This window comes from Arabidopsis thaliana, chromosome 5, assembly GCF_000001735.4.
Source record: "Arabidopsis thaliana chromosome 5, partial sequence".
Lineage (NCBI taxonomy): Eukaryota > Viridiplantae > Streptophyta > Magnoliopsida > Brassicales > Brassicaceae > Arabidopsis > Arabidopsis thaliana.
This window is the reverse complement of record NC_003076.8, coordinates 4,458,681-4,485,316: the sequence shown is the minus strand read 5'-3', so window position 1 is coordinate 4,485,316 and position 26,636 is coordinate 4,458,681. Positions and strand designations below refer to the sequence as shown.

General features: G+C 37.2%; 11 protein-coding genes, 1 long non-coding RNA gene and 3 other non-coding genes across 22 annotated transcripts; 10 read left to right on the top strand and 5 right to left on the bottom strand.

Annotated features, from left to right (window-relative positions):
• Positions 1–2,069: 2,069 nt before the first annotated feature.
• Positions 2,070–3,189, top strand: LEP (Integrase-type DNA-binding superfamily protein). Its single transcript, NM_121394.2, has one exon. The coding sequence runs from the start codon at positions 2,232–2,234 to the stop codon at positions 2,865–2,867; it is 636 nt and encodes a 211-aa protein (NP_196895.1). The 5' UTR covers positions 2,070–2,231; the 3' UTR covers positions 2,868–3,189.
• Positions 3,190–3,366: 177 nt separating this feature from the next.
• On the top strand, positions 3,367–4,195 carry AT5G13900 (Bifunctional inhibitor/lipid-transfer protein/seed storage 2S albumin superfamily protein). The gene is made up of 2 exons (NM_121393.4): positions 3,367–3,765; positions 3,841–4,195. The coding sequence occupies exons 1-2, from the start codon at positions 3,441–3,443 to the stop codon at positions 3,969–3,971; spliced, it is 456 nt and encodes a 151-aa protein (NP_196894.1). The 5' UTR covers positions 3,367–3,440; the 3' UTR covers positions 3,972–4,195.
• On the top strand, positions 4,168–6,530 carry AT5G13890 (plant viral-response family protein (DUF716)). Of its 3 annotated transcripts, none has more exons than NM_180486.2 (2): positions 4,168–5,410; positions 6,164–6,474. In NM_180486.2, exon 1 carries the CDS (start codon positions 4,445–4,447, stop codon positions 5,375–5,377), a length of 933 nt encoding a protein of 310 aa, NP_850817.1. In that variant the 5' UTR covers positions 4,168–4,444; the 3' UTR covers positions 5,378–5,410; positions 6,164–6,474. The 3 variants fall into 3 exon arrangements, with proteins under 3 accessions (NP_850817.1, NP_196893.1, NP_850816.1); NM_121392.3 differs by having other exon boundaries at positions 4,221–5,410; positions 6,145–6,530; NM_180485.3 differs by lacking the exon at positions 6,164–6,474 and having other exon boundaries at positions 4,389–5,550.
• Positions 5,726–5,920, top strand: MIR848. The gene has a single exon (NR_143263.1). It is a non-coding gene; the product is annotated as a microRNA ath-MIR848 precursor (primary transcript).
• Positions 6,531–7,010: 480 nt separating the features above from the next.
• On the top strand, positions 7,011–8,075 carry AT5G13880 (cotton fiber protein). Of its 2 annotated transcripts, none has more exons than NM_001343299.1 (1): positions 7,011–8,075. In NM_001343299.1, exon 1 carries the CDS (start codon positions 7,124–7,126, stop codon positions 7,838–7,840), a length of 717 nt encoding a protein of 238 aa, NP_001332732.1. In that variant the 5' UTR covers positions 7,011–7,123; the 3' UTR covers positions 7,841–8,075. The 2 variants fall into 2 exon arrangements, with proteins under 2 accessions (NP_001332732.1, NP_568291.1); NM_121391.2 differs by having other exon boundaries at positions 7,137–8,024.
• A 151-nt stretch (positions 8,076–8,226) lies between these two features.
• XTH5 (xyloglucan endotransglucosylase/hydrolase 5) lies at positions 8,227–10,395 on the top strand. Of its 3 annotated transcripts, none has more exons than NM_121390.5 (5): positions 8,227–8,319; positions 8,751–9,286; positions 9,372–9,472; positions 9,553–9,746; positions 9,829–10,395. In NM_121390.5, exons 2-5 carry the CDS (start codon positions 9,100–9,102, stop codon positions 10,226–10,228), a joined length of 882 nt encoding a protein of 293 aa, NP_196891.1. In that variant the 5' UTR covers positions 8,227–8,319; positions 8,751–9,099; the 3' UTR covers positions 10,229–10,395. The 3 variants fall into 3 exon arrangements, with proteins under 3 accessions (NP_196891.1, NP_001331375.1, NP_001331376.1); NM_001343298.1 differs by having other exon boundaries at positions 8,597–9,286; NM_001343297.1 differs by having other exon boundaries at positions 8,227–9,286.
• Positions 10,396–10,786: 391 nt separating this feature from the next.
• ELC-Like (ELCH-like protein) lies at positions 10,787–12,331 on the top strand. The gene has a single exon (NM_121389.3). The coding sequence runs from the start codon at positions 10,999–11,001 to the stop codon at positions 12,103–12,105; it is 1,107 nt and encodes a 368-aa protein (NP_196890.1). The 5' UTR covers positions 10,787–10,998; the 3' UTR covers positions 12,106–12,331.
• Positions 12,332–12,370: 39 nt separating this feature from the next.
• Positions 12,371–14,040, bottom strand: NACA3 (nascent polypeptide-associated complex subunit alpha-like protein 3). Its single transcript, NM_121388.9, has 4 exons — positions 13,900–14,040; positions 13,578–13,650; positions 13,086–13,216; positions 12,371–12,994 (listed from the first exon to the last, which is right to left on the bottom strand). Exons 1-4 carry the CDS (start codon positions 13,954–13,956, stop codon positions 12,641–12,643), a joined length of 615 nt encoding a protein of 204 aa, NP_196889.4. The 5' UTR covers positions 13,957–14,040; the 3' UTR covers positions 12,371–12,640.
• AT5G02115 lies at positions 13,627–13,815 on the top strand. Its single transcript, NR_142573.1, has one exon.
• On the top strand, positions 13,851–16,809 carry FZR3 (FIZZY-related 3). 2 transcript variants are annotated; one of them, NM_001203376.1, is made up of 8 exons: positions 13,851–13,877; positions 14,505–15,102; positions 15,200–15,322; positions 15,414–15,518; positions 15,605–15,847; positions 15,970–16,266; positions 16,355–16,486; positions 16,587–16,809. In NM_001203376.1, exons 2-8 carry the CDS (start codon positions 14,611–14,613, stop codon positions 16,638–16,640), a joined length of 1,446 nt encoding a protein of 481 aa, NP_001190305.1. In that variant the 5' UTR covers positions 13,851–13,877; positions 14,505–14,610; the 3' UTR covers positions 16,641–16,809. The 2 variants fall into 2 exon arrangements, with proteins under 2 accessions (NP_001190305.1, NP_196888.2); NM_121387.4 differs by lacking the exon at positions 13,851–13,877 and having other exon boundaries at positions 14,326–15,102.
• Positions 14,198–14,269, bottom strand: AT5G13845. Its single transcript has one exon. It is a non-coding gene; the product is annotated as a tRNA-Lys (tRNA).
• AT5G02105 lies at positions 14,489–14,864 on the bottom strand. The gene has a single exon (NR_142572.1). It is a non-coding gene; the product is annotated as an other RNA (long non-coding RNA).
• Positions 16,810–16,829: 20 nt separating the features above from the next.
• Positions 16,830–18,006, bottom strand: AT5G13830 (FtsJ-like methyltransferase family protein; the record flags this gene model as incomplete). The annotated part of the gene is made up of 6 exons (NM_121386.2): positions 17,877–18,006; positions 17,706–17,792; positions 17,555–17,617; positions 17,379–17,477; positions 17,031–17,268; positions 16,830–16,939 (listed from the first exon to the last, which is right to left on the bottom strand). The coding sequence occupies exons 1-6, from the start codon at positions 17,952–17,954 to the stop codon at positions 16,830–16,832; spliced, it is 675 nt and encodes a 224-aa protein (NP_196887.1). The 5' UTR covers positions 17,955–18,006.
• Positions 18,007–19,264: 1,258 nt separating this feature from the next.
• On the top strand, positions 19,265–20,350 carry AT5G13825 (uncharacterized protein). Its single transcript, NM_147862.2, has 2 exons — positions 19,265–19,617; positions 20,114–20,350. The coding sequence occupies exons 1-2, from the start codon at positions 19,348–19,350 to the stop codon at positions 20,216–20,218; spliced, it is 375 nt and encodes a 124-aa protein (NP_680167.1). The 5' UTR covers positions 19,265–19,347; the 3' UTR covers positions 20,219–20,350.
• A 229-nt stretch (positions 20,351–20,579) lies between these two features.
• TBP1 (telomeric DNA binding protein 1) lies at positions 20,580–24,477 on the bottom strand. 2 transcript variants are annotated; one of them, NM_121385.5, is made up of 10 exons: positions 24,139–24,477; positions 23,540–23,652; positions 22,737–23,451; positions 22,476–22,649; positions 22,334–22,387; positions 22,179–22,258; positions 21,837–22,078; positions 21,394–21,714; positions 21,242–21,305; positions 20,580–21,150 (listed from the first exon to the last, which is right to left on the bottom strand). In NM_121385.5, exons 2-10 carry the CDS (start codon positions 23,621–23,623, stop codon positions 20,962–20,964), a joined length of 1,923 nt encoding a protein of 640 aa, NP_196886.1. In that variant the 5' UTR covers positions 23,624–23,652; positions 24,139–24,477; the 3' UTR covers positions 20,580–20,961. The 2 variants fall into 2 exon arrangements, with proteins under 2 accessions (NP_196886.1, NP_001330208.1); NM_001343296.1 differs by lacking the exon at positions 24,139–24,477 and having other exon boundaries at positions 20,613–21,150; positions 23,540–23,763.
• Between the last annotated feature and the right edge of the window lie 2,159 nt (positions 24,478–26,636).

Genomic DNA, 26,636 nt, shown 5'->3' with positions numbered 1-26,636 from the left:
TATGCATGTGTTCACTTGTCAGCTTGTGTATATCTCCAGTTGTTCGAGGACGTTACATACAACGTTCGAGAATGGTATTGCAAATGCCGAAGTCACTTAAGAGTAGTGATGGTAGTGAAAAAGGCGGTGATCTGACTGGGAGGGCTTAATTAGGGCTCTTGACCTAAATCCTAATTAAGTAGGATTCGTATAAATATTTTGTCCATTGATACATTTTATATAGTTCTTACATGTACTAATATTCCACCGTAGACCATGAGAACGTAGTACTAATTAAGTAAAGAAACCTGTGGTCTGTGGATATCGGAGAATAATAAGAGGCGATAGAGAATAGAAGCGGAACGTAAATGTAAACAAGATTCAATGCATCAAGATTGGACTTTAGAATATAAAATTAAACGAGAAAAATGAGAGTTGGTCAAAAGTGAGGGAACATAAATTATAGGGCTTGTTTACTCCAATGAAATTAAGATTAAAGATAAAATTTCAAAAGCATAAAAGATTGCTCACATGCAACCCAAATTCCTTTGTTCTCAATAATGCATGTTTGTTTTAAAATAGTATATAGCAAATGAATATGAATGGAGTATTTTGGTCAGAATATATATAATTTGAGAAACTGAATTTAGGAAGAGACGATATCATATTCATAGCCAAGAGGACAAACACATAAATGATTAAATTATAAGGAAATAGATAGATGCCTTGGGATTAGAAAGTGGGAGATGAAAGAAAAAGGGTGTGGCAATATTCATTGAAGTTGCAGCCTATAAAATTGGGAGCACATGCACTACCCCTATATTGTTTTTGACTAATCTCTAATTAATTAACGCTAACACACATTGTGATTATTGTACATGTAGACAAATGGGACGTATATATTATAAAAGATTAAGAAATGATACGATCCACTATCACCGTCCATAACGTTGGTCGTGTAGCCAAACATAAACATAAATGGTCTTTGGTCTTCCTCTGACACAAAATAAGATCGTCTTAGAAAGGCTACCACTTGCTTCCTTAGATACTCATATCAAATATCATAATCTCTCTCTAATGCATGAGACTTCAACTCTTTTAATTTTGTGTTGGTCAAAAGTCAAAACCCTACTCTGACGTATTAGTAATACAAGATTAATACACATATAATGATATAATAGCTGCTTAAGTAATGACTTTCCTCCTCATAATTTAGTCGACTACCTTCCATCATGCGGCCATCATTGCACCCTTCTTTACCAATTATTAACTTTAACCAAAACACCAAACTCATTGTTTTTTTATGTGTTGTATGATTGATAAGACGGAAAGTGTTTGCGTTTTCATATATGCAATAATCAGGGTTTGCTTCTCTTTTTCATGTTAAATTCGCAGTTCATGCACATTCCATCATTCAATATGGACCATCACATGCAGTAGTATTTGGACGCGTTATACCAAATATATTCTCTGAATTGAATAGTTTATCTATTACGTTATCTCTCGTTAATTTGTTAATCAATTCGGACATGTTATTATTATTAGACTCGGGACACTGGTATCTAAGGTAACATGCTAATCATGGCTCTTATCATTCCTAATCCCTTTGTTTCAGCTTATTATTGTTGATGAATGATGATTATGTGTATCTATCGATATTTATATATAATATGCTAACGGATTGTATTTGTTTAAGTTATTTTTGATAATGATCCTAATTTCTTTGTTATTCTTTCACTCTCTTCTCTAATATATACATCACCTAACAAAAAGAAGCTCTTATGTATTACTATTGTAATTGATTGAGTTGATATATTAGCACTTGTATGATTAAAGGCAGTCGGAACTCAGCATTATATTTTAGCAGAATTAACCATGTATAAAAATGAAATCACTAGTGTAGAACAACCTTGAGAAATGCATGAAACATGCTATCAAGTGGTAACTTAATCATAATTATATACTTTTGATTGACTGATAATTGATATATCATGGGCCACAATTAACTCAACACAGAGCCATTTTTAAATGTTGTTTCAATTGGAATAAAAAGATATATAAAAGAATTATACACAATGAAAAAAGAGAGAGAAAAAGGAAAGGTATAGCTCTTATATAAAAGGGTTGTGGTAAGGGATACTTTTCCAAGACCAACACACATTCCCTCTCTTCCTTCAACTAGAAAAAAGATAGATATATCGGACATTTATTGATCTGTGTATGCATAAAGGTATAGTATCATTATTAGAAAGATGAACACAACATCATCAAAGAGCAAGAAGAAGCAAGACGATCAGGTTGGTACAAGGTTTCTTGGGGTGAGAAGAAGGCCTTGGGGAAGATACGCAGCTGAGATTAGAGACCCAACTACGAAGGAGCGTCACTGGCTTGGCACTTTCGATACGGCGGAAGAAGCTGCCTTGGCCTACGATAGAGCTGCTCGGTCCATGCGTGGCACACGTGCCAGAACCAACTTTGTTTACTCAGACATGCCTCCTTCCTCATCCGTCACCTCCATTGTTTCTCCTGACGATCCTCCTCCTCCTCCACCTCCTCCTGCTCCTCCTAGCAATGATCCTGTCGATTACATGATGATGTTTAACCAATACTCATCCACTGACTCGCCAATGCTTCAGCCTCATTGTGATCAAGTGGACAGTTACATGTTTGGTGGCTCTCAATCTTCGAATTCTTATTGCTATTCTAATGACAGTAGTAATGAGCTGCCTCCTCTCCCGAGCGACTTGTCGAATTCGTGTTATAGCCAACCACAGTGGACCTGGACCGGTGACGACTACTCGTCTGAGTACGTACATAGTCCAATGTTCAGCAGAATGCCTCCGGTTTCTGACTCTTTCCCTCAAGGTTTCAACTACTTTGGCTCCTAATTCTTTCTCATCGTCCATATTTAATACCTTCCTCATTTGTACCTTTTCCTTCTTCTTCTTTTTTGGGTTTATCTATGTTTCGCCGTCCTTGATCTCTGCCTATGTGATCAAAGTGACTGTTTGTCATTAGTTTTTCAATAACAAGTTATCATTTGTATCTTGATTAATGAAAACAAGAAACTGCTCTTGTGTTACTTTCAAATACATATTTAATATATATGGGCCTTGGACATCAAAAGCCCATTATTCGATGGGTTATTAGTTGGCATGACATACTTTGTATAGCCCAAACCTCTGTGTGTTTTTCTTATGGTTGAACGAGAACTATATTCTAGGATGGAATAACAATTTGTTATTCTACTTCTGTGGTTTTGGTATTTGCTTACGTAATGTAAAATTATTTCATATTTGATGGGTTCTTCTGGTAACTTACCTGTTGAGGATGGTCAAACGGTGGTAGTAGGTTTGACTGGTGAACCATGTCTACCTATCTTAAAAGCTGGTCACCAAACATAAAAATTAAACAAGTACAAAAGTGTTTTAGTAACACTCAAAATAGTAAACTAAGGTGATATGATGATGGGGATGAAGTTTTTCTCTTTTTACGTTGTACTTCTTCTAGTTGCAGCTAGCTCGGGGATGCGGATAAATGGGCAGAGCGTTTCGTGTCTAAACCAACTTGCTCCATGCCTAAATTACCTGAATGGGACCAAGGAAGTACCTCAAGTTTGTTGTAATCCTCTCAAATCAGTGATAAGGAACAATCCAGAGTGCTTGTGCCGTATGATTAGTAACCGTTGGAGTTCTCAAGCCGAGCGAGCTGGCATCGATGTCAATGATGCTCAAATGTTGCCTGCTCGATGTGGAGAACATGTCAATCCCATTGCTTGCTTGACTCGTACACACTCAAACCTTAGTTCTTTCTTTTTTTTTCAATCAAAAGATGTTTCATGAATATTTTGTGTTCTTGCAGGTTCTAGAGGAGGATCTACAAACTCAGACCGAAGTTCCTCCATTGGCAACACCTTTTCTCAGTCCTATTGGATGACAACATTAGCTATTGCAGCCACTGTTTTGTCATATTGCCATCACATAATTAGCTGAATCTCTCATTGTCTATAGCAGCTTTGCTTTGCTTTGCTTAATTAAGACGGTTGATTCTTTGTTTTTTTAATGCTCTATTAGTTAATTATGATTATTGGTCGTCACCAACACATTGTATGTACCACTTCGTCCCCATAAATAGTCTAAATCCATTTCTATTAGTTAAGAATGTGAAACATCATGCTCATGTAGTCATGTTGCAACAAATCAAGCACCAATCAATCTCTTCCTGACAAATACAATATTGAATTACCAACTACCGGGAAAATCCATTATAAAACCGGTTTAAATAGTGCAATTAATTGTCAAATAACCGAAAAAGTCAGCTGGTTTAACAATACTAACCGGTCAACTTAAAGGAGCAGTTGACCAGATCGTCCTCTCTATTACCTCTCTTAAGCAGATCGGAGAAAGTTTATCAGTCATACAAATCCCGACCAACAACAACAAAACCCTAAAATCAAGCTTCGAAAATGGGAGAGATGATGTACAAGCTCTTCGCTTCAGCGTCACTACTAACCCTAGGATTGTATCATCTCATCTGCACTTTCTTCCATCTCCTTAAATCTCCCCAATCCTACGCCGCGAAACCCTTTTACCCTTTTCCACGTCTCTCCTCCGTCACCGGAAACAACCACCACAATCACAACCGCCTCCAAAATCTACCACTGTTCATCCTCATACTCTCTCTATTCGTCGCTTTCCTTCACGAAACCCTAATCTCCTTCTACTCCGATCCTCTCGTCAAAGGAAGTACTCCTGTTCACCGATTCTCATCTCTCAATTCCGCCGCCGTGTTCTTCCTCTTCCTCATCATCGCCATTTACTATCTCCTCTCCGATTCAACCTCGTTAATCCCTCTCCCTTCCGATCTCCTCTTCGCACTCGCCTCCGTTGGTTTCTTCCTCCATTACTCCGCCGCGTCTTCATCAGCTGCAATTCAAACATCTGATCTTCAAGCTCATTGTGATTCCCTCTCTGCTCGTATCTCCGCGTTATGCTCTCTCCTCTGTTTGCTTCTCGCTTGCCGTTCAAGACTCTTTATTGCTGACGCTGCTCTCGCTGCTGCCATTTGTCTTCAAGGTCTCTGGCAGCTTCAGACTGGACTCTCTCTCTACGTTGATGGGTTTATTCCTGAGGGATGTCATCGTCTTCTTGATGTTCAAAGCGGTGTTGAAGGATCAACCCAATGTGATATTCAGGACTCTAAGCTAAGAGCTGTTTCTATATTGGATCTAATGTTCACTGTACACGTCGTGCTTGTGGTTATCCTCATCTTTGTGACTTACACGATGGTGGTGATGGCGGCCGGAGTGAGAAGAACTGGTTCTTATGAAGCTTTGCCGACTAACAATGCTGATTCTAATCACATTCAGATGAAGTCGTTGACAGGCACTCAGGCTTGAAACCTTATCAAATCCTATCGCTTTGCCTTTTTTGTAAGCTCTCAGTCACTCTTTTGGAACTTGTTGCTGCTTTGACAAGTCTTTATCCCATTTTGTTTGTTCAATATATAATGTTCAATCCTCGTATAGATGAAAGATGGTGATGACTTGCTTAATAGAAGAATGATGGTATAGTCCTTGTTGATTGAGAATAGCATGGTTAATTGTCACTTTAGCTGATGTTTATGTTCCATTTGGTTTCTGGAAATGTTGTTTCCATCATGTTACATTTATAAGTTTGTCTTGGTTATCACAAACTCAGCCTGCCCTGTGGTGGTGAAAGACAAAGATGATGATATGGATGAAGATAAAACTTTCAGATTGCACAAGAGAATATGAAAAAGTATTAACACAAGCCTTATAGCTTGGCAATCTCATGTCAAATAAGGAAAAGAAGAGGAACCCAAGGTATGTTTCTCATCTACCTTCTTTGACATGGGACTGCCTAAGCTAAAGGCTTGCCATGTTATCACATCCTTCTTTCATTTCGTCGCAACCACTTTATCCTTATCATCTTCTTTGTCTTTCACCGCAGTCTGAGTTAGCTTTAACGAAAAAACAAAGATATGTTGAAATGAATTCAAACATTGGTTGCAATTTAAGATGTTACAGACTTTGGTACTCTTGTTAATTACTTGAAAAGATACATGTTATAATGCTAACAATAGGTTTGATTTGTTTGTTGAGGTAGATGTTGATTGATTATTAACTCAAAACTAAACTAACAGTGAGATTTGCATTTGGAAGCCTAACGACATGAAGCTGTCTTGAAGATTGGATCTTCTTATTATGGGCCCAAGCACTGGCCCAGATATGTCTTGTACTATTTGTATGCTTTGATAGCTTGAAATTTGGAGTAGTGCGCGTGGGGAGAGGGAATGGTGAAACCTTAGTGGTTAAGTTATGAGGAAAATGATAAAAGGATAAAACAATCAAATGCAGCTTGAAACGGCCATAACATAAAGTACCTTATGGTGGTGCGAATATTTTTGTGTTTCTTTCACTCTTTTATTGCTGAAAGCTACGACACTTGTCTTAATATATTGTTTCCGCAAGTCACATGATCTACTTTTTATTTAACGTCTAGAAACGCCGAGATATATGATGATTAGTATATCACGTCTATGCAAATTGTTAGTTCGTGTTTGGCCAAAAGATATCGAGACATGTCTGAAGAACCGAGTCTGGTTTTGAGATATTTCTTCAAGCATTACTATACAATAGAAAAAGGAGACACGCGAATATGATAATAGCAAAAGGCATAAAAAGGCGAAAATTAAAGAAAAACGTAAAGTGATTTGGCCTCAATCAACGGGAACGTATCTTAATTTTAGAGGTTCTTCTTTTACTTTTGAGACGAGAGAGTTTGCGTCTTTGCGAGCTGCTTTGGTTGACTAAACATTATCATATTGAAAACCAAAATACAACGGAGGAATATTTGTCACAGTTTCACTTTCACATTGTTTCCTTAACGTTTAATCAACCTTGTTCAAAATTTCTATAGTTGTAATCATCATTGTTTACAAAATTTTCGTTCAAAGATGATTTTAAATAAAATTGTGAAAGAAAACCTTTTCTGAAATAAGGATTGGATGATAGTGTTAAAAGAAAAATATGAACTGAGGCAAAAAGAGGAGTGGTCCCCGGAAGATTGTGAAATGTGTCATCTAAACCAGCCAGACGTAGTCACGTGTTCTCTCTAGCTTTATGAACTTCCTTAGCCAGCACCATCATTGTGATTGTAGTATATATGTAACCCTACCTTCATCTCTCCCATTTTCCATTCTCCATATAGACTCCTTTACAATATACAAAACCTATCCAAAAGCGAAGAAGCCAAGCAAACATATTATAAAAATGAAGAAGGCGTCAGATTTCGTGAAGCAGATAATAAACATGTTGACTTGTCTAGCAAAGGACAAGACGAAGGAGCTTAAGAGGAAGACAAGAGCCTTCAAGACACGTCTCGTAATATTTTCGCTGCTCCACAACAGACACATGGTGGTGGGTTCTTTGTCTCACAAGCTCAAGAGCAATCAAACATCAAAAAAGATAGATCATGATAACAAGGATGTTCAAGATTATCATGATAAAAACATGGTGGTTGTGTATAGCCAAAACGTTAACGCCATGTCTAGCACTCCTGTCTCTCCGCATGTACAATATCAATATACAGAGGAGGAAGATGATGAAGAAGGGGAAGAAGAAAAGTATCCAGACTTGAGACACTCGTTGTTTGAGGCAGAAGGTTCGGTGATAGAGATGGTGAAGCACTCCAAGGAGGACAATGGAGAAGAGTTTCGGTTGGAAGACGAGATCGACAAAGTGGCTGATCTTTTTATTACCCGCTTCCATAGACAGATGTGGTTACAGAAGCAACTGTCTCTCGAGAGTCCAGATACACCCTCCCCAATTCATTCTTAATATACATGTATTTGACGCTCCTCCTTGTTTTTTGTTTCGGGGTGAAGGACTCAATGATCCATACAGATTTTTGTTTTACGTAGTGAAAAATATGAAAACAGGACATATTTATTAATTTCTTCTATCAATCTGTACCTAACAACGTCCGTTCTTCCTTCAAGCTCCTTGACGAAATAAAATACAGTTTTTTTTCTTCATGTTATTGTTGTTTGTGTGATTAATTGAGCACTTGGCGACCATTAATTCTTCGTTTCCATGGAACAGCATACACGGACTCATATCTTTACGAATTGTGCAGGCCTGTTTTCAAGTTCATTAAAGCCTATTAAGGCCCATTTACTGATATAATAATTAATTCAGGGTCCGTCGAAAATAGATATTTAATTCAGGGGCCGTTCTTTTGTTCCGTTTAACGACATCGTTTCGTCTTTCCCCTCCTTCTCCCGTTCTCCGGTCCTCATGCCTGCCGGAATCAGCTGGTTAGTAGAACTCTCTCTCTCGCTGGGATGGACTTGCTAGTTGCTAAGGATTTTTTTCTTCTTTTTGATGATGATTGGTTGATAATTCTAGCTGGTTTCTCTGAATAATCTAGTTTTATATGTACATCTTTATATTCAGTTTAAAATTTTTGCGGATTAATTTAGAGTTATCTGTTTAGTTGAGGGGACAAGGGTTTATCTTTAAATTTTGTTATTGATGTTTTTGTATGCTTATAAACTTGTAATGGTTTTGGTTCTCGATAATGTGCTTGAACAGTATTGCTCTCTGTGTTTCTGTCCATGGTGAATCGCACATGCTTCTTCAAGTCATGTGATGATGTCTCTGTTGTAGCCATCCTCTTGAAACTTGAACCTTTTTGGTTTGTTTTTTGCCAAATCTATCTTTACTGAGTTATTATTCCAATTATCAGGTCGGTTTGGACTCTCAATGGAGAGTGTGGAAGCTTCCAAGCAAATATGGTGGTATCTGGTGTCAAATAGTGTTTCTTTATTATCTTCTGCCCATAGATCTTAAACGTAAAAGCATCCAAAGATGCATTAATTAACGATAACATGGGGATGAGGTCCATGTGCCTCTGCAACACCTCTTATGCAATCACATTCTCTTGCTTCCCTAAGTTACTGCTGCCAACATTGAAAGAAACACAAAGTGCAGTGATTTTAATAATCAAATATTATGTTAAGACGTAAGAGCAAGCTGATTGATGGCTATAAATAGAAATGTCCGCATAGTGTTTGTTTGGTGTGATCAGAGTGAGAATGGGTCGTCTTTCATCAACTCTCTGCCTCACGTTTCTGATTTTGGCCACAGTTGCATTTGGTGTACCTCCTAAAAAGTCCATTAATGTTCCATTTGGGAGGAACTACTTCCCCACTTGGGCTTTTGATCACATTAAGTATCTCAATGGTGGTTCTGAAGTGCATCTTGTCCTCGACAAGTACACTGGTGAGTTTCTCTGCCTTGTATATTTCTCTGACACAGTTTTATTATCTAAGCCCTTCTTCTGACTGTTCTTGTTCAATGAGCAAAGGCACTGGCTTTCAGTCCAAAGGTTCCTACTTGTTTGGCCACTTCAGTATGCACATAAAGATGGTTGCTGGTGACTCTGCTGGAACTGTGACCGCCTTCTATGTAAGCGAAAGTCGTTACTCAATCATTCGGAACATCTTCTTAAGTGCTAACTGAAAGTTGTATCTTGCTTTTTCGTGCAGTTGTCGTCCCAGAACTCAGAACATGATGAGATAGACTTTGAGTTTCTAGGGAACAGAACTGGCCAGCCTTACATTTTGCAGACTAACGTGTTTACAGGAGGCGCCGGAAACCGTGAGCAACGAATCAACCTCTGGTTTGATCCTTCCAAGGACTATCATTCCTATTCAGTTCTCTGGAACATGTATCAGATTGTGTAAGTTCGCATTCCTCAAGTATTATCCTTTACTCCACATTTCACAGCTAAGTGTATCAATGTATATGTAACACAAATACAGGTTCTTTGTGGATGATGTGCCGATACGAGTGTTCAAGAATAGCAAAGACGTTGGGGTGAAGTTTCCATTCAACCAACCAATGAAGATATATTCGAGTCTGTGGAATGCAGACGACTGGGCCACAAGGGGAGGGTTGGAGAAGACCAACTGGGAAAAAGCTCCTTTTGTCGCGTCCTACAGAGGCTTCCACGTCGATGGATGTGAAGCTTCAGTAAATGCTAAGTTCTGCGAGACGCAGGGAAAACGTTGGTGGGATCAGAAAGAGTTCCAGGACTTGGACGCTAACCAGTACAAGCGTCTCAAATGGGTTCGTAAGAGATACACCATCTACAACTATTGCACTGACCGCGTCCGATTTCCCGTACCTCCTCCAGAGTGCCGCAGAGACCGCGACATATAGTGATTTTTCAGATTTTATCTAGATTGTTTTCCCACTGTATGACAATATTTCCTACTTTTGTAATGTTTATTCTTCTTATTACAATTTAATCTAGAAAAGTTTGGATTGTTTACAAACTAAAAGTAACTTAAAGTGAAACCGAGAATATGAATTCATAAGTTTCCCTGACTGGTTCCAACTTCCAACCTCCATTGTCAATTTAGCATGATCAAGATCATATACACTAAAACTATTCATTAAATCAATTCATTATAGATACGTTTTAAGGAATAGTTAAGACAAAAGTGTGAAAATACTAAAACATGAATCTAACTTCTTTTTTTAACATCTGCATTGCATTATAACTAATCAAAATGTTTTACATAGAGAGTTTGAACAATGCATCTTGAAACATAAAAGTGATACAACAAAGTCAGAATTGGTTTCAGATTGTTCTTTAGCTAATAATAGAATGAATGAATGAAAACTAGATTACTTTTTTGATTTTAGGATTCTTTTTGCAGAATGATTTTGAAGTTTCAACTATTAAGACTTTTATCTTTGGGGTCAAAGTTTTGGTTTAGGTGCAGAATATTGGAATTTGAAGTTCAGACTTTTTTTATTACTTTGAAGAAATTTACATTATTTTTTCAAAACTTTAGACTAAATTGGATTAATTTCTCCCAAACTATTCGATCCGGTATAAAACCAAATTCGCCTATTCATAATTAAGAAGAATTCGTTATTCGTCATCTGTCGTCGTCTTCAAGTAATCGGAGTTTGACTTGCTAATGGCTCCTCCTCCGGCGAAGATGCAAGAGATCCACCAATTCCTCTCCTCCGCACTCACCCAGCGTGGCCCTTCCGCTCTTCCATACGCCGAGAACACCAAGTCGCTAATCCGTCAACACCTCCTCAACCTAATCTCTTCCTACACTTCCCTCGACCCCAAAACGGCAACGTTTACACACAACGATGGCCGATCCGTGATTCTCCTCCAAGCCGACGGTACAATCCCGATGCCTTTCCAAGGCGTCAGCTACAACATCCCCGTCGTGATCTGGCTCCTCGAATCTTACCCTCAGTATCCTCCTTGCGTTTACGTGAATCCTACACGCGACATGATCATCAAACGACCTCACTCTAATGTCTCTCCTTCTGGACTCGTCTCTCTTCCTTACCTCCAAAATTGGATTTACCCTAGCTCCAATCTCGTAGATCTCGCCTCTCATCTCAGCGCCGCCTTCTCTCGTGATCCGCCGCTTTACTCTCAGCGCCGTCCTCCTCCGCAACCGTCTCCTTCGATCGGATCTGGATACTCGAGACCTCTTCCTCCTCGCCAGACGGATGATGCGGCAGAGGTATATAAGAAGAACGCTATCAACAGGATTGTTGAGATGGTTCATGGTGATATTGTATTGATGAGGAGTGCTAGAGAAGTGGAGACGGAAGGATTACTGAGTTTACAATCTGATCTTAAGAGAAGAGAAGAGGAGATCAACAATGGTTTTAAGGAGATGGTGATTGAGAAAGAGACCTTAGAGCAGCAACTACAGGTTATTGCTATGAATACTGATGTTCTTGGCTCTTGGATTAGGGAGAATCAAGGGAAAGCCAAGGATTTGCTAGTGGATTTGGATGTTGATGATTCATTTGAATGCATTGACTCATTGTCTAAGCAGATGTTAGAGTGTACTGCATTGGATTTAGCTATTGAAGATGTTGTTTATTCCATGGATAAATCGTTTAGAGATGGTTCGTTACCGTTTGATCAGTATTTGAGGAATGTGAGGTTGTTGTCGAGGGAGCAGTTCTTCCACCGAGCCACGGCTGAGAAAGTTAGGGAGATACAGATGGATGCTCAGGTTGCTTCCATTGCAGCTAGGTTGCATTCGTGATACTTAAGCAAAGATTTTTTGGTGATTACTATTTCTATTCGATTTTTATTGGGTATAGGAATATACACTATATACACCAGTGCATATACAAAGTTGAATTGATCACGTTTTGGGTTTATCATCATCTTCTCTGTCAGTATTTTTATCTAATGAGAATCATTTTGTTTGGAATTTTGTTTTTCCTTCTGCAATTCCCATCTCTCATAACTTCTCATTTGGTCTCTCTATAAGAAAATAGTTCGAGTTGTGGTGAAACTCATGACAATCCACTCAAAAGTATTTCTCCACTATTTAGCTTTGCTCCAATTTCTGGAGGCTTCACTATTGACAAAAGAAAATGAAGCACTTGCAATTCTCTTAATAGGATGATAAGTGAATAAACAGAGTATAAACTCATGAAAATCCACTCAAATTTCTAAAATATGAAATGAGTCCAAACGTATAGTATATAATGATACAACATGCAAAATCACTTGAAAGGAAAATGGGAAAACAAAAACACGAAAAGCACATCAAAGTAGGAAAAGTTTCGGATTTAGGTGGTAAGCTCCATGATGGCAGAGACTATATCTCCATTAGCGAGCTTGAGCGCCTTAACTGCCCTTGGCTTAGACACTCCTGCTTGGGTCATCACAAGCTCGATGTCCTTTGGCTCTACTCCCTCCTCGTCTACCTCTTCATCATCATCATCTTGAACAGCAGCTGCAGTTGCAGCACTCGATGTTTCTCCCTGTGAAATCACGTTGCTGAGGTTGGGAGCCTTGAACTGCTCTGCGGCTTGACTCTGCAGCTGCGAGCTCAAATCCTCTATCTTGGCCTCACCAAAGATCACATATGTATCTGAAGCTGGACTCTTGAACACATCAGGTTTTGATATCACAAACAAGATCTGCAATTTTCAATCCACATTCTATCAATGAATTTGGAAACATAGGAAACAATTAACACAAGAGAGATTTAATTTTCTGAAGAGCACAAACATTCTTGCTCTTTTTGACGGTGACACGGCTAACACCAGTGATTGGTTTCATCCCAAGCTTCAACATAGCTTTACGACTCTTTTTCTCACTTCTGCTTTGCTTTGACCGGCCACCGGCCTCCCCATCATGTCCTGGTTAAACAAATCACAGCACTGTCATGACGTAGCTCATCAGAAATGATACCGAATTCCTCATTCTATATTTACCAAACCAAGTATCAAACTTTCACCAGTCAGGGTGACATAAAAGCAAGAGAATGGATTAAACAGATAGGCTCATTACAACAAAGTTTCAGATTATCAACAAATAGACATCTCTGTTACTCTTCTACACGCAAAGTAAATTCAACTTAGCTGCCCGAGTAGTAAAAATGAATGGAACCAACCACATCAAAAATTTGAAACATGTAGCATTTTGGCAAATGAACTTATAGAATGCGGACAAGATATAATTGAAGAGAATTGAAAGAGGCAAAAACAAAAAAAAACTTACCCTCCGCCTCGTCATCGTCCTCGGAATCATCCTCATCATTGTCATCATCATCTTCAACCTCAGGTTTATCAAGCTACAATTCCAGATCAGAAGAAATTAGATATTTATCGACTTAAGCAATGCGACAATCGACATATGTTCATGGAGTTCGACAAAAGAAGATTCAGATCTAAAATTGGTAACTCTAGTGTTACAAAATCTAAAACCAGTCACTGAGATCGAGGTAGGAAGAAATCAATAATACGAATCCAGCTAAATCATTTTCAGACTTTGAAATGAAAAAAAAAAGAAACAAAAAAAGTAGAAAAAGAGAGATAATTACATCGATCTTCTGCTCTTCCAATTTGGCGGCGAGCTCCACTTTCTGTTCGGCAGTCATGTTTTCTAGAGAGAGAGGATTATCGGCGAGTGACGAAACCCTAAAAACCCCTTTGATGGAATGGAATTGATTGCTTTCAAAGGTAAAATATAAGAATGGTTAAACTCGTTTTGAAGTAAGTGCACCGAGTCGGGTTTGGTTTGGAGTTTTTATATCCTAAACCAAAAAACAGACTAAAAGTTTTCGGACCAAACCGGTAAGGACAAGACAAGAAGACAAAACTGAATGTACTCAATAGAATCGCCGTCTGTGGGGATCGAACCCACGGCCACGTGGTTAAAAGCCACGCGCTCTACCACTGAGCTAAGACGGCTTTGTTGATTACTGAGCACTTGATTATTTAATTGACATATATTATTCATATTGATTATCTTTTACGCTAGGACCCAAGATCTGACCGTTGGAGCATGAACTCCAGAAATCGATAATAGATGATTTATGACATAAATGTCCCGATAATCAGATCCCGCTCCTATTTCCTATTATATAATCTCTCCGACCATCATAATTTGACCGTTGGAGAACATTACTACTTTTCGCAAAAGAAGGGAAAAAAAAAGAGAGAGATAAAGCTCTCTTCGATTCTTTTGCAATCTTCTCTCCTACGGTTGTTTCAATCTCCGACCAAACCGTGCTTTCGAATAGAACCCAGAAATGGCATCGCCACAGAGTACCAAAACCGGTTTGAATCTTCCCGCAGGGATGAACCAGACTTCGTTGCGTTTAGAAACGTTTTCGAGCTCATTTCGTGGGATTTCGAGTTTATCCTCGCCGTCTAAATCGACTTGCAGCGACAGATTCATACCGTGCAGATCTTCTTCGAGACTCCACGCTTTCGATCTGCAGGATAAGGAACCGACTACCCCGGTTAAAGAGGGAGGGAATGAAGCCTATTCTAGACTTTTGAAATCTGAGCTTTTCGGATCTGATTTTGCTTCTCCTCTTTTGTCTCCTGCAGGTGGTCAAGGATCTGCTTCTTCTCCGATGAGTCCATGTACTAACATGTTGAGATTCAAGACGGATCGTTCCAATTCAAGTCCTAGTTCGCCGTTTTCTCCTTCCATTCTCGGAAATGATAATGGTCACTCCAGTGACTCGTCTCCGCCTCCGAAGCCCCCTCGCAAGGTTCCTAAAACACCTCATAAGGTATTATATCGTTTAGATCCAACCTGTTTATGTGATGTTATTACAGATTCATGAGAAGTAGAAATGATAGATTGTTTTGTTTTTGATGTGGTCTCAGGTCTTGGATGCTCCTTCTTTACAAGATGACTTCTACTTGAATGTTGTGGACTGGAGTTCACAGAATGTTCTTGCCGTTGGGCTTGGTACTTGTGTTTATCTTTGGACGGCTTCCAATAGCAAAGTGAGTGTTTTGATATACTTGACTAGTTCTTAAGATTTGCACAATGTTTTTAGTTGTGGTGTATTCATTTAACAGTGAATTTGTTGGTTAGGTGACTAAGTTATGTGACCTAGGGCCTAATGACAGTGTGTGCTCGGTTCAGTGGACACGGGAAGGTTCATATATATCTATTGGTACAAGTCATGGTCAGGTTCAGGTGTGTTGTTTGTTACCTTCCAATCTGTGGTTGTGGAAAGTTTTGTTATGATGCAATGAAGTTACTAACGGTTTACTTTTTGGCAGGTTTGGGACGGAACACAGTGCAAGAGAGTCCGAACCATGGGAGGTCATCAAACAAGAACTGGTGTCTTGGCATGGAACTCAAGGATCTTATCATCAGGGAGCAGAGACAGAAACATCCTTCAGCATGATATCCGAGTCCAGAGCGATTTTGTCAGCAAACTCGTGGGCCACAAATCTGAAGTCTGCGGTCTGAAATGGTCTCATGATGATAGAGAGCTTGCGTCTGGAGGCAATGATAATCAGGTGATCTTGAGCATAAGCTACTCAGTGCTCTGCAATCTCTGTGTTCCATATGTTAAGAGCAAAAGTTGAACTTCTTTGAAGCTTATCATATTAACACTGGTGAGTACTTTTTTTGGAAACAGTTATTGGTATGGAACAATCATTCACAGCAACCTATTCTGAAGCTGACTGAGCATACAGCAGCGGTTAAGGCAATTACATGGTCTCCTCATCAGAGCAGCCTCCTTGCTTCGGGAGGTGGAACCGCAGACAGATGCATTAGATTCTGGAACACGACAAACGGAAATCAGTTAAACAGCATCGACACTGGGAGCCAGGTCTGCAATCTGGCGTGGAGCAAGAATGTTAACGAGATAGTGAGTACTCATGGATACTCTCAAAACCAAATCATGCTCTGGAAGTACCCATCCATGTCAAAGGTACATAGTTTTGTTCACACTTGAAAGCTCATTTTCTTGATCTTTCTCTCATCTTCAATATGTATAACTGACGCATCAACTGATGTAGGTTGCAACACTTACGGGCCACAGTATGAGAGTACTTTACTTGGCTACGTCACCTGATGGCCAGACTATAGTGACCGGAGCAGGAGATGAGACCCTGCGGTTTTGGAACGTCTTTCCTTCAGTAAAAATGCAGGTTTGTATTCTTTTTTCGAGTTTATAAATTCCTTCAGACCAGAATCAGATCTTCTGGCTCTTTATGCTCAGTTGATTAATGACAATTTTTCTGTTTACAGACACCAGTGAAAGACACAGGTCTCTGGTCATTGGGGAGGACACAGATCCGATAATAACAGGGAGACATACACAACTGCACAGAGATACAGACAGAGAAGCTGGAATGTAACACGCAAAACCTGCATTCTATTTATTTCATTTGTTCTTTTCCTTTGTAAACTACACAATCCAAGAAAATACTGAATACATCTATAAAAACAAAAGAGTTACCATCGGATTTCCATTGTATATGAAAGCTTAAATTATCGAAATCCCTGGCAAATCAAGTAAATTTCTCGAGATGATGGTCTTGTAGCTTTTGGCCTCAACCAAGATGCCTTGTTGAAGATAGGCTTGCAAATTCGAGCAAAATCTAAACGAAAAGACAAACAAAGTGTTAATGTAAGGAAGAAGAAGCATTTTTCAATTGTATAGCAATGTTATACAGTTCTTTCCAGTAGTACCTTGAGCATCCTCGCTTTCTAGAAGCTTGATCACAAGATGGCCACCATGCCTAAGTACACCAGGACGACTTTCGTTTGGGCCTCCATCATCATCATTAGGTGACTGAGAGATGGCAGCTTGACCAACAGCCAAATCAAGTGCTCGCATTCCCAATTCAGCAGACAGAGCTGCATCTCTAGTGGTTATTCCAGATACTGAGTGACACATATCTGAAAGAATGACTGAAAATCCCAATTGCTGCACCACAAAGCAGTCCATAACTTGTGTTACAACAGTTTTATAGAAAACAAAAACATCAACCATGCTTAGAACCAAGTCTAATAAAGTCACAGAGACAGTTTCAGAACCTGAGGTGATAACTCCCGAATCTTTTGTCTGGGAAAGTTTAAAACATCAGCAGCAATGGTTTGCACTCGAGAATCACACTGTGGAGGAACCTTCACCTTCTGCTCTGAAATTGAAAAAGCTCATGGATTCACACAGTTTAGAGCAAAAAGATTACATTTTTGAAGCTTCCTCTGACCTTTATATCCATACCAACGACAATTCCACCACTTCTAAGTGGGCCTAAGCTTTGGCAAGCAACCTGCACCGAATCATAGCAACAAAATTCAAGTTTAGGCCTCTTTACACAGAATTCGAAACTTGTAACTTATGGAATCTCAAAAAAAGACCTGAAGCCAAGCACCAGGCGCGCAACCTAGGTCAAGAACAGAGGAGCCTGGTTTGATGAGCTTGTACTGTTTTTGAATCTGTAGAAGCTGTAGTTGCAGAGACAGACAGAGAGAAGAGTCAATGTAAGAAGAAGGAGACGAAGCTGAGGAGGGTATGAATGTAATATTGACCTTGAAAGCTGAGCGAGCAACATAGCCAAGACGTTGAGCTTCTCTGTAGAAAAAGTCCGGTACACCTGCCCCACTCATTTCCTCCGGCGCCGACAACAACCGATGTCTTCTGCTTCCTTTTTTGTTGTTTTACCAAAACCTTATAAACCCTAAAATGTCCACATTTTTAAATATTGCAAACTAGTCAAAAAAAATATTAGCGAGGATAATTCTATTTTAAATCAAAAACTGCAAATTTTTTACTCATTCTTAACAGTGAACAAAATATAATAGTGAAAAGTATTATTAATTAGGAGGATAAAAATTTGAAAGTTGATCAAGTTTACTATTTACCTCTATGTGAAAAGTATTCAAAAGATGATATTAACAATGATATTTCAACCTTGACAAAAAAAAAACAATGATATTTCAATTTAAACACAAACAAAAAATAAACAAGTTTACATCTATGTCAACAGGGTATATTCAAGGATGCAAGACTAAGAAGGGGTTATTGGTTTATAGATTTATAAGGAATTGAAATTCCAAACAAAAATCATTTGTTATTCAATCATTGATTTTAAAATTTTAATTAAAATCATGTGTTATTGATTCGATGATTTATAAATACTAGTTAAAATCATTTGTTATTCGTTTAGTCATTTGTTTTTTGATTTGAAAATCCAAATTATGTTTTAAATGGAATTGAATGGATTTGAAAGAGAAAAATAAAAGGATTCAAATCCATGGGTAAACACATGTTATTTCAAAATTCATATATCTTGATTTCATAATTAATAGAGATTTTCAAACTCTATATAGATTTACAAATCAATAGACCAATAACCCCTCCTAAGATAAACCAATACAAATTATAATTAGAGAGGTTTTTACATATATGTGAGTACTCATCTAATAATATATGATAAATTAATGTTATATTGGTGAAATCCTTTGGAACTTAACTTGGACTATATACTTGATTTATCTTCTAATTAATTTTGTTTTACAGCAATGTAACCATTTTCTCAACTTGAAAATTTTATTAATTTAACGTTAAATAATATTAATTAAATTCAGAAAAAGAAAACTCAAACTTTCCAAAAACAAAACTTCAATAAAACAAATTAAAGAGAAATTCATTAAACCATTTTTTAAATTGATATTTATTTTATGTTTGGTATTAAGTGTAAAAATACATAATTTTATTTATGGAAATAAATACATTAATGTATTATGGACATTGTGTAAATTTCTTAAGATACTTTTCTATATATAGTGCAGAATAACGAAAATAAAAAAGAAATACATTAATGTATTTGGAGATTTTGTAATCTCCTTAAGATATATTTCTATACAATGTGCAAAACCAACGAAGATGAGAAAACACATGGCACAATTGTATCCTTAAGGTGATAAGTTTTGTGTAAATACAAAGACTTGAAATTCGTTAAGATAAAAGTGTAACAAGACGATAATACAAGGATAAGATATGGAGGCTGAATCTAGTAGTTCTGGACATCGACGACAGAAACGTCCACGACAAAAGAGATCATCGGATGTGATCAGTTATGAGAGCAGCGTTGCAAATCTGTCAAGAGAAGGGAAAGAGACGTTGATGATTGTGAGTCGCAGAAGACAATTGAATAAAATCCCCAATACGTCTTCTACTGTGTTTGATAATACATGTCCTCGTTACAACTGGCTTCGTTCTGGTTGGATCGCTGAGGAGCGTCTTAAGGTCTATGACCGACTCTACCGGGTAACTATTATTTTCTTTTGATGGAAAATTAACATGCTATCAACTAAGTGGTAGTAGTTTAGTTGTTCTTGTCATGTTGATTTAGATTTTTTTACTAGACTCACCTTCTATTGTCACCGCAAAAAATTCATTAGTTTTAAGAATTAGTAATCTATGTTTTGGGATAGAATCTCTCTTTCTATGAGAATTGTATTCATTTTTCAAGATAATATATGTTTGATTTGGCAAGTATGATTAAAGTATAGTTTCGAGACCCGAGTCAAGAAAAATGTATGCACATGCATATAGTTTCTTCTCTAAATCTCAAGCTCACTCAAATGTTAGTTTTTATCCTAGTTTTTACTTCTTCTTTTTTGTCAACTCTTAGCTTTTACTGCATATATGATTCTTCATTCTATATGTGTGTGTTTATATATATCACACATTTTTATCATTTAATTTCAATGTACATTATAATATAACAGATTTTAATATTTGTTTAGTTTTCAATGTGCAGTATTTTTATGATCCATTAGGGCAAATGTATCATACTCGTGGAGAAGTGGATCAAATCTATGCAGATATTGAAAAATCGCGCGCAATAGTCGTCTTCCGAAAGTAATCTATTTAGTAGACCTAATTTGTTGGGAATTGATGGTTCTATTATGTAAGTGGCTAAAAATTTCGAATCCAAATTATTTAGATAAAGAAACATTTTTTTTTTTTAATGTGACAATCAATCGAGGATTTTCTTGTTTTGGTGTTTAGTTGAATTGAATCTTCTTTGTTTATTTTGGTTAATATTATATTGTGTAACCAAGATTAAATTTGGTGTTTTACTGCTAAATAAATAATTTGAGAGGGATTGTGGCAAAAGTGCAGCAAGCCAACTTTAGTAGTTGGGCCCTGTTAATCCAAAACCCCATTCTCAATAGAATCCAAAATATTTAGAACCCAATGTGAACGAAGGAAAGACGATGGCCGACAAAGTATTGTCAAATGGTTTAGAGATTGATGAAAACCAGTCACTGCCATAGTCCATAGATATTAGATTGAATGGAATGATGAACAAAAAAATAAAAGAATTGTCTAAAATTACATTTCCCCTTTTTCCATGGTCCTACCACCAAATTACATAATCAAATCAATTAGAAATTTGGAATGAACAGACTTACCATAAAAGTAACCAAAAGTGTCAAGGAACGTCTTGTTTCTACCAGCTATGATTTAAAAAAAATAAAAATATAGACTCTTCTTTTCAGAAATTAAGTATGTTTCTGTATTTTGTTGTTTCCCTTTGTACAGTTGCCCACTTTGGTTCCTTAGTCGTCAAGTGAAAGTTATTGTTATTACCATTCTCCTTCTTTACATGGACGAACCTGCTTCAACCACCATTGTTGTAGCCACCTGATGTTTCCCGTTCTGTTTCATTTGGTGCTGTGTCCAGTACCTATGTGCTCCTAAGACTCTGTCTAGCAGTTCTTGAGGCACTGGTTCTCCTCTTCGTTGCTGTGGTGATATACTTGCTGTGTGAACCAACGTTTTCCATTTGTCCTGCAACAAATCACAAAGTTATTGGAACCATTTATGTAGTGGCTAAGACTCAAAAGTGTGTTTGACCAGTTTCTGATATGTGTTCTCATACCTTCAAGTCCACATAGGTTCGATGACTTGCATTCTCAAAAGAACGCAACTTCACATCACGCCATCTGTGAAATAAGAATATCTATCATTAGTTTGACCACATAACCAAATTATTGTATTAATAACCCTCATCAACCAAACCAGTCTTTTTACCTTCCAGTCCCAACTTCTTCAACTGCGCTTACTAGAGCTTCTACCTCTGTAACAGAGAATGGTCTCCTGGTTCTGCGTTGTGAAAGCTCTGTACGCTTAGGTTTCTCGTTAACTGGAACAAGTGCAAGAGCGTCGGATTCCAAGGCCAAAACTGGAACCAGCGCTCTTGAATCTGATGAAGGTTGTTCATCAGCTGGTATGTCACTCAGATGTGGGACTAATTCATCATTGTTCTCCACACTATTTCCCAAATTAATCAAGTAATCTTCATCTTGGGGAGGGAGAGGAATTCCAGTCTCTAACGCTGGAGAAGCTGCGGACCTAGCAAGATCGAATGATTGTCCTTAGGTATATCTCTAGAGCTTCAAATTTATCCATACACAAGCAAAACTTGCAGTAACAAATATATATATATATATATATAAGATCACGTTTGTTAGTACCTTTCTGACAACTTTGTAGAGTCAGTTGGCAGAGAAAGGACAGGAGTTTCAGAACAAAGAGGTACAGGCAGTGTTTCCAAACCAGGCTCTAAGGTGAAGCCAAGGTTGCCAAGATTTTCTCTACACGAAAGACCAGTCTGTGATAGAGTGTTGTTGTCATCTCTAACTTTTTTCCCTTGGACTAACACCCCAATACGTATTCCACCACCGAGTAAAGCAGTAACCGCCTCCTTCACCGTCCTCTGCAACCAAAAAGGTTTATGTAAATAACACTTCATCATTGTACACAGCAGAACCAAAACATCTACAGAGACCGGTAGGAAAAGACATTTAATCACGCACCTTCAGTAAGCCTACTGTTGCTGTTTCTGGAACTTCAATTACAAGCTCCGGAATCCTAAGGGACTTGATGCTGAACTTTACTGCAAACAATGAAATAACATGAGACCCACATATCATGTCTCCATAAGTCAGTAAATTATCAACTGATCATATACCACGGGAGTCTTTCGAAAGAAGACCTATTTTTGCAGCAGAGAAATCACCATTTTCTGCATTCAACAAAGAAGCAAAAAAATCATGAAATCAAAACCATATCAGCCAAGGTAATAAACCATCTAGATATAGACTAATATGTACCTGATTCTCCCTTTTCAGGTGAATTGGAAACACTTTCACTACTGAGCCCACCATCATAATTTACGACCAAACCTTTGTCAGACAATCTTCTCTTCCTATGAATGGTCTCACGCTTCCATGGGTTGTAACCATAACATAATTTTCTCTTGCGGTAGAGAGCCTTCAAACGACCATCTAGAAATATATCCGCAAGCAAAGTAAGGGCAGAGCGGCAGCTAAAAAGAAATGCACCAAGGAGAAACACAGTAATATGATACTAACCTGTTCTAGTGTCTTCAAAACACTTCAACTTGGAGATTGCTCTCACCGACTGCATTATTCTTCTATTGCCAACCCGGGAGAGAGGCCTATATGACTTACATTTGTCACTAAATTTATAATACTTACAATAGTTTTCGTCATCATCTCTGCAAACTAACTTAGAATGATTCCTATATCCTTTAAAAGAATCATTAGGGACTTGATCCGTGCATGGTGCTAATTTCACATCGCCATCCAGAAGGACCGATTCTGGAGACTGCGAATGTAATTGACTTGGATCCTTTAAGCTGAAAGTATTAGCACCTTGTTCAGATCCGGCATCCTCATTAACAACACATGTCTCCTCAGTGATGCTCCCTACCAGGGACTTCAAACCAGATGCCCTCTTACAATCAGAAACCGGTGTTTGCTCCAAAATGCAATCATTTTCGAAAGACGAAAATGGCAAACAAGTCACGCTAGTATTTTCACTAGTAGACTTTGAAGCAGGGTTTCCTGGATCGAAAAACTCGGATTTACAAGGCTTAGTAGTATAGCCATCTTCAAGTTCTTGCTTAATCAGTCCACCCAAATGATCAAGATTATCAGCTTCAGATGCATAGGTAGACGTTGAGGAACTTTCACTTTCTTCCAACAACTTTCCAGCAAGAGAAGCTAGCAAATCAATTGCACAGATCTCACTTTCATCATCAGATCTCTTACCTGAGACCTTCCTCTACAAAAGGGAAACAAAAGTCATCAGAGACGTATTACAAAAGCATACAAAAAAAAAAACAAAAAAAATGAAGACCATGATCTCTTACCCTGCTTGAACGAGGAGCCTTGGGAATATTGGGGAAATCAAAACCATTAGAGCCACCACAATTTAACTTCCTTTTGACCACCATCTCTCAATTATGCATAACAAAACAACAACCTGCAAAAAAATCAAAGACTTTTAATGTCATGATCATCTCCAACAAAATTAAGCTAATCAGTATAATTTGAACACATTCTTAAACTAATGATCAACAGATCCGAGGTCAAATGCAAAAAAAAAAAAAAAATCAGGAAGATAAAACTAAGCCCTATACAGATTCAGATCAACAATGAACACCAAACCCTTGATCACTTTGTTTGTTTTTTAAAAAACATGCAAAAATGCAGCGAAACAAGCAACGTATAGATGAAACGCAAAAACTTAGATCAATGAAACAAATGTAACTTAAATGCTCACAATTTACGTAGAAACAAACAATAAAACATAATCAGATCTCGATTGCCAACTTCTGACAAACCGCCAAATAATTTATTCGACTTCAGATTCAATACTTTTTTGTCACCAAAAACAGAACATGAATTGAGTTTGTGGATCAGAAAAACAGAATTGAGAACATGAATTGTGATGAACAAAAAAACTCACCTAACAAGCCAACGATTCCTGGATCACAATCTGGCGCCAGTTAAATTATAGATCACGCAAACTGAATAATTACGCTACCTTTACCTCTCACGAATCTCTGATTAAGAACAATTGTGCTATACAAATGAAAAGAGAAAAAAATTACAGAGACTTTGAAATTCTAAGATTTAAGAGAAAAAGATTTAACGATCGTCCTTGTCTTTCTCTCTCTCTCTCTTCTAGAATAGAAATAACGAAGAAGAAGAAGAAGAAGACATTAAACCCTTTGAAAAAGAAAAAACCAAACAACTGAAAAAAAGCTTAAACCCCCATTTGAAGAAAATAAATACACCATTTTTTTTTTGTAAGTAGAGGAAATAAAATAAATAATAACCACGCGACCGGATGTGGCAGTTCAAGGATAGTGGATTTACCGGGTAGAGCCAGTCACTCTTCGAACCATTTTTTTTGTTTTTAATGACACGTGGAGGATACTCTTACTACACGAAACCTATTTTGTTTGTCATTGTCAGAACCAAAAAAAAGAGAGTTAATTTCGGGATTGGATAATAATTATAATATTCCCATTTTGAAGGGAATATTATGAGGCTGTGATACCGCGTGGTATCCCTTCTTTTACTGTTCCGTGCACGTTTTTACATCATTGGTCCACGTGTTTTCTCTTGCTGACGTGCTTTTACACCTGGAATTTGTTTTTGCCTATTAGCAGAAGAGTGGGGTGGTTCGTTTAATTCGATTCTTTGCTTTTAAGTCTAGTTATTAGGTAGAGTAAGGTTTAAGATGTTTCGAAAACTATTGAATTCTTCCCCATTAATATTTTCAAAGCTTTATTTATGACTTTTTATTGGTCAAATATTAATGTTGGGTAAGTTTATTTACTGTTATTAAAAAGTTTGCGTTGAATTTGTTTAATATTGACTGGGGAAGCCAAAGACACTTTAGGATTATCATCCATGAAATAGTTTACAATGGAATCCTTCAATAGTATATTAACATGATAACATGAATGAAGATTAAGTAGTAAATTTATTGTACATTTAGGATAATCATCCATGATAGTGTTGTTAAGCATATTCCCAATTGGACGGAAAAGAGCATATTCTTAGTTGTAAAAAATGTTAAATTACTCGGTAAGACGGATATAGGAAAATTTAAATAAAACGAGATCCAACCACCTAACAAAACGAGAATATTCCATTTTAATTTGAAAGTCAGTTGGCATAAGCTTATCTTAAGATATAGTAAAATAACAAATAAATAAAATAAAACAAAAAGTTCTAAACTAGTATATTTATAGAAAGACAAGATTTCACATGGTTGATTGTCACACTCATACATTGTCTTATTTTTTTAATACGCCGATAACACTGGATTTATATCCATGTCGTTGTGTTTAGAAGAAATCCATGTGTTTGTGTTTGTGTTTCATGTAGATGTGATATAGTCTATGTGCACACATGATTTTCATACTTTTATAATATGAGATCTCTGTTATATATATAACATACCAAGTTGTTCTTCCTACCATTCAACGTTTAATAATGTTATGGGAATCATTTATACACTGTTGACGAAAACAGTTAATTAATATTGCGGTGACGATAACATATGTATTGTCATAGTATGTCAAAATAACATCAAATTATGTATAACAATTAACAAATATATTTTTATTCATATAAGATGTCTTTTGATCCCAATGTTTTTCAAATATCGACAACGAATGTGTAGCAGGCAGAAATATCCTAAATAATAGCACAAAAACCGAAGAGAGTTGGATTCTAGCATTTCATGCATTATGCTTCAGCGGATGAGGCATAGATCTGCTCTTTACTCGTTTGCAAGCTAATTCGGTTGGGTTGAACAGCTTTTGTTCTTTTATTTCTCCTTTAAACTTTTTTTTTTCTCTGTCACCAAGTTGAAGAAAAGCAATCACGTATATATCATCATCACATGGTTCTCATATCCTGGCAACATTTCGATATTGATATAATATTCCGTTAGCCAACAAGAATCTCAATATCTTACATTATACCCTAACATCTACGTTTGATTTGAAACTGCCTTTGAGATGGTTACGTATGCTTCAAGGCCGTATATATTCCTTGAGGTGGTTGAAATAAAACTTACTCAACTTGGACTTCATTTCCAATCAAATTTCCTGTAATATTTTATACGTTAATATATGTGTTTATATATATGTAAATGTATATATCATTCAAACCAAAAAAAAAAACACTATTGTATATATCTGGTATAACAATTGTTTTTCGTGTTCAGATCTTGTGTGTTATGGAAAATAGATCTATAGGTGTGTTTTGATTTCATCTTTCCTACACATTAAAAGAGAAGTCCTTATTAAAAAAATGTATAGCAAATTTGTATGAAAGATGATTACTTTTTAGCCAGTTAATCTCATCGTGATTCTATATACTTTCGTTTTGTTTTCATTACATAAGATTTCTAGAGTTAATTTCAAAGTTTGAAATATTCTTACA

Bases quoted from the DNA above. Each gene is read 5' to 3' on its own strand.
- LEP (NM_121394.2), top strand. From the start codon at position 2,232: ATGAACACAACATCATCAAAGAGCAAGAAGAAGCAAGACGATCAGGTT.
- AT5G13900 (NM_121393.4), top strand. From the start codon at position 3,441: ATGATGATGGGGATGAAGTTTTTCTCTTTTTACGTTGTACTTCTTCTA. The intron at 3,766-3,840 runs GTACACACTCAA...GTGTTCTTGCAG, and splicing joins TCCCATTGCTTGCTTGACTC to GTTCTAGAGGAGGATCTACA.
- AT5G13890 (NM_121392.3), top strand. From the start codon at position 4,445: ATGGGAGAGATGATGTACAAGCTCTTCGCTTCAGCGTCACTACTAACC.
- AT5G13880 (NM_001343299.1), top strand. From the start codon at position 7,124: ATGAACTTCCTTAGCCAGCACCATCATTGTGATTGTAGTATATATGTA.
- XTH5 (NM_121390.5), top strand. From the start codon at position 9,100: ATGGGTCGTCTTTCATCAACTCTCTGCCTCACGTTTCTGATTTTGGCC. The intron at 9,287-9,371 runs GTGAGTTTCTCT...CAATGAGCAAAG, and splicing joins TGTCCTCGACAAGTACACTG to GCACTGGCTTTCAGTCCAAA. The intron at 9,747-9,828 runs GTAAGTTCGCAT...ACACAAATACAG, and splicing joins TGGAACATGTATCAGATTGT to GTTCTTTGTGGATGATGTGC.
- ELC-Like (NM_121389.3), top strand. From the start codon at position 10,999: ATGGCTCCTCCTCCGGCGAAGATGCAAGAGATCCACCAATTCCTCTCC.
- NACA3 (NM_121388.9), bottom strand. From the start codon at position 13,956: ATGACTGCCGAACAGAAAGTGGAGCTCGCCGCCAAATTGGAAGAGCAG. The intron at 13,217-13,577 runs GTAAGTTTTTTT...TTGTTTAACCAG, and splicing joins GGACGATGACGAGGCGGAGG to GACATGATGGGGAGGCCGGT. The intron at 12,995-13,085 runs GTTTGTGCTCTT...TGAAAATTGCAG, and splicing joins CCGTCAAAAAGAGCAAGAAT to ATCTTGTTTGTGATATCAAA.
- FZR3 (NM_001203376.1), top strand. From the start codon at position 14,611: ATGGCATCGCCACAGAGTACCAAAACCGGTTTGAATCTTCCCGCAGGG. The intron at 16,267-16,354 runs GTACATAGTTTT...CAACTGATGTAG, and splicing joins AGTACCCATCCATGTCAAAG to GTTGCAACACTTACGGGCCA. The intron at 16,487-16,586 runs GTTTGTATTCTT...TTCTGTTTACAG, and splicing joins TTCCTTCAGTAAAAATGCAG to ACACCAGTGAAAGACACAGG.
- AT5G13825 (NM_147862.2), top strand. From the start codon at position 19,348: ATGGAGGCTGAATCTAGTAGTTCTGGACATCGACGACAGAAACGTCCA. The intron at 19,618-20,113 runs GTAACTATTATT...TTCAATGTGCAG, and splicing joins TCTATGACCGACTCTACCGG to TATTTTTATGATCCATTAGG.
- TBP1 (NM_121385.5), bottom strand. From the start codon at position 23,623: ATGGTGGTCAAAAGGAAGTTAAATTGTGGTGGCTCTAATGGTTTTGAT. The intron at 21,306-21,393 runs GTAAAAAGACTG...CTTATTTCACAG, and splicing joins GAAGAAGTTGGGACTGGAAG to ATGGCGTGATGTGAAGTTGC. The intron at 21,151-21,241 runs GTATGAGAACAC...GATTTGTTGCAG, and splicing joins GAACCTATGTGGACTTGAAG to GACAAATGGAAAACGTTGGT.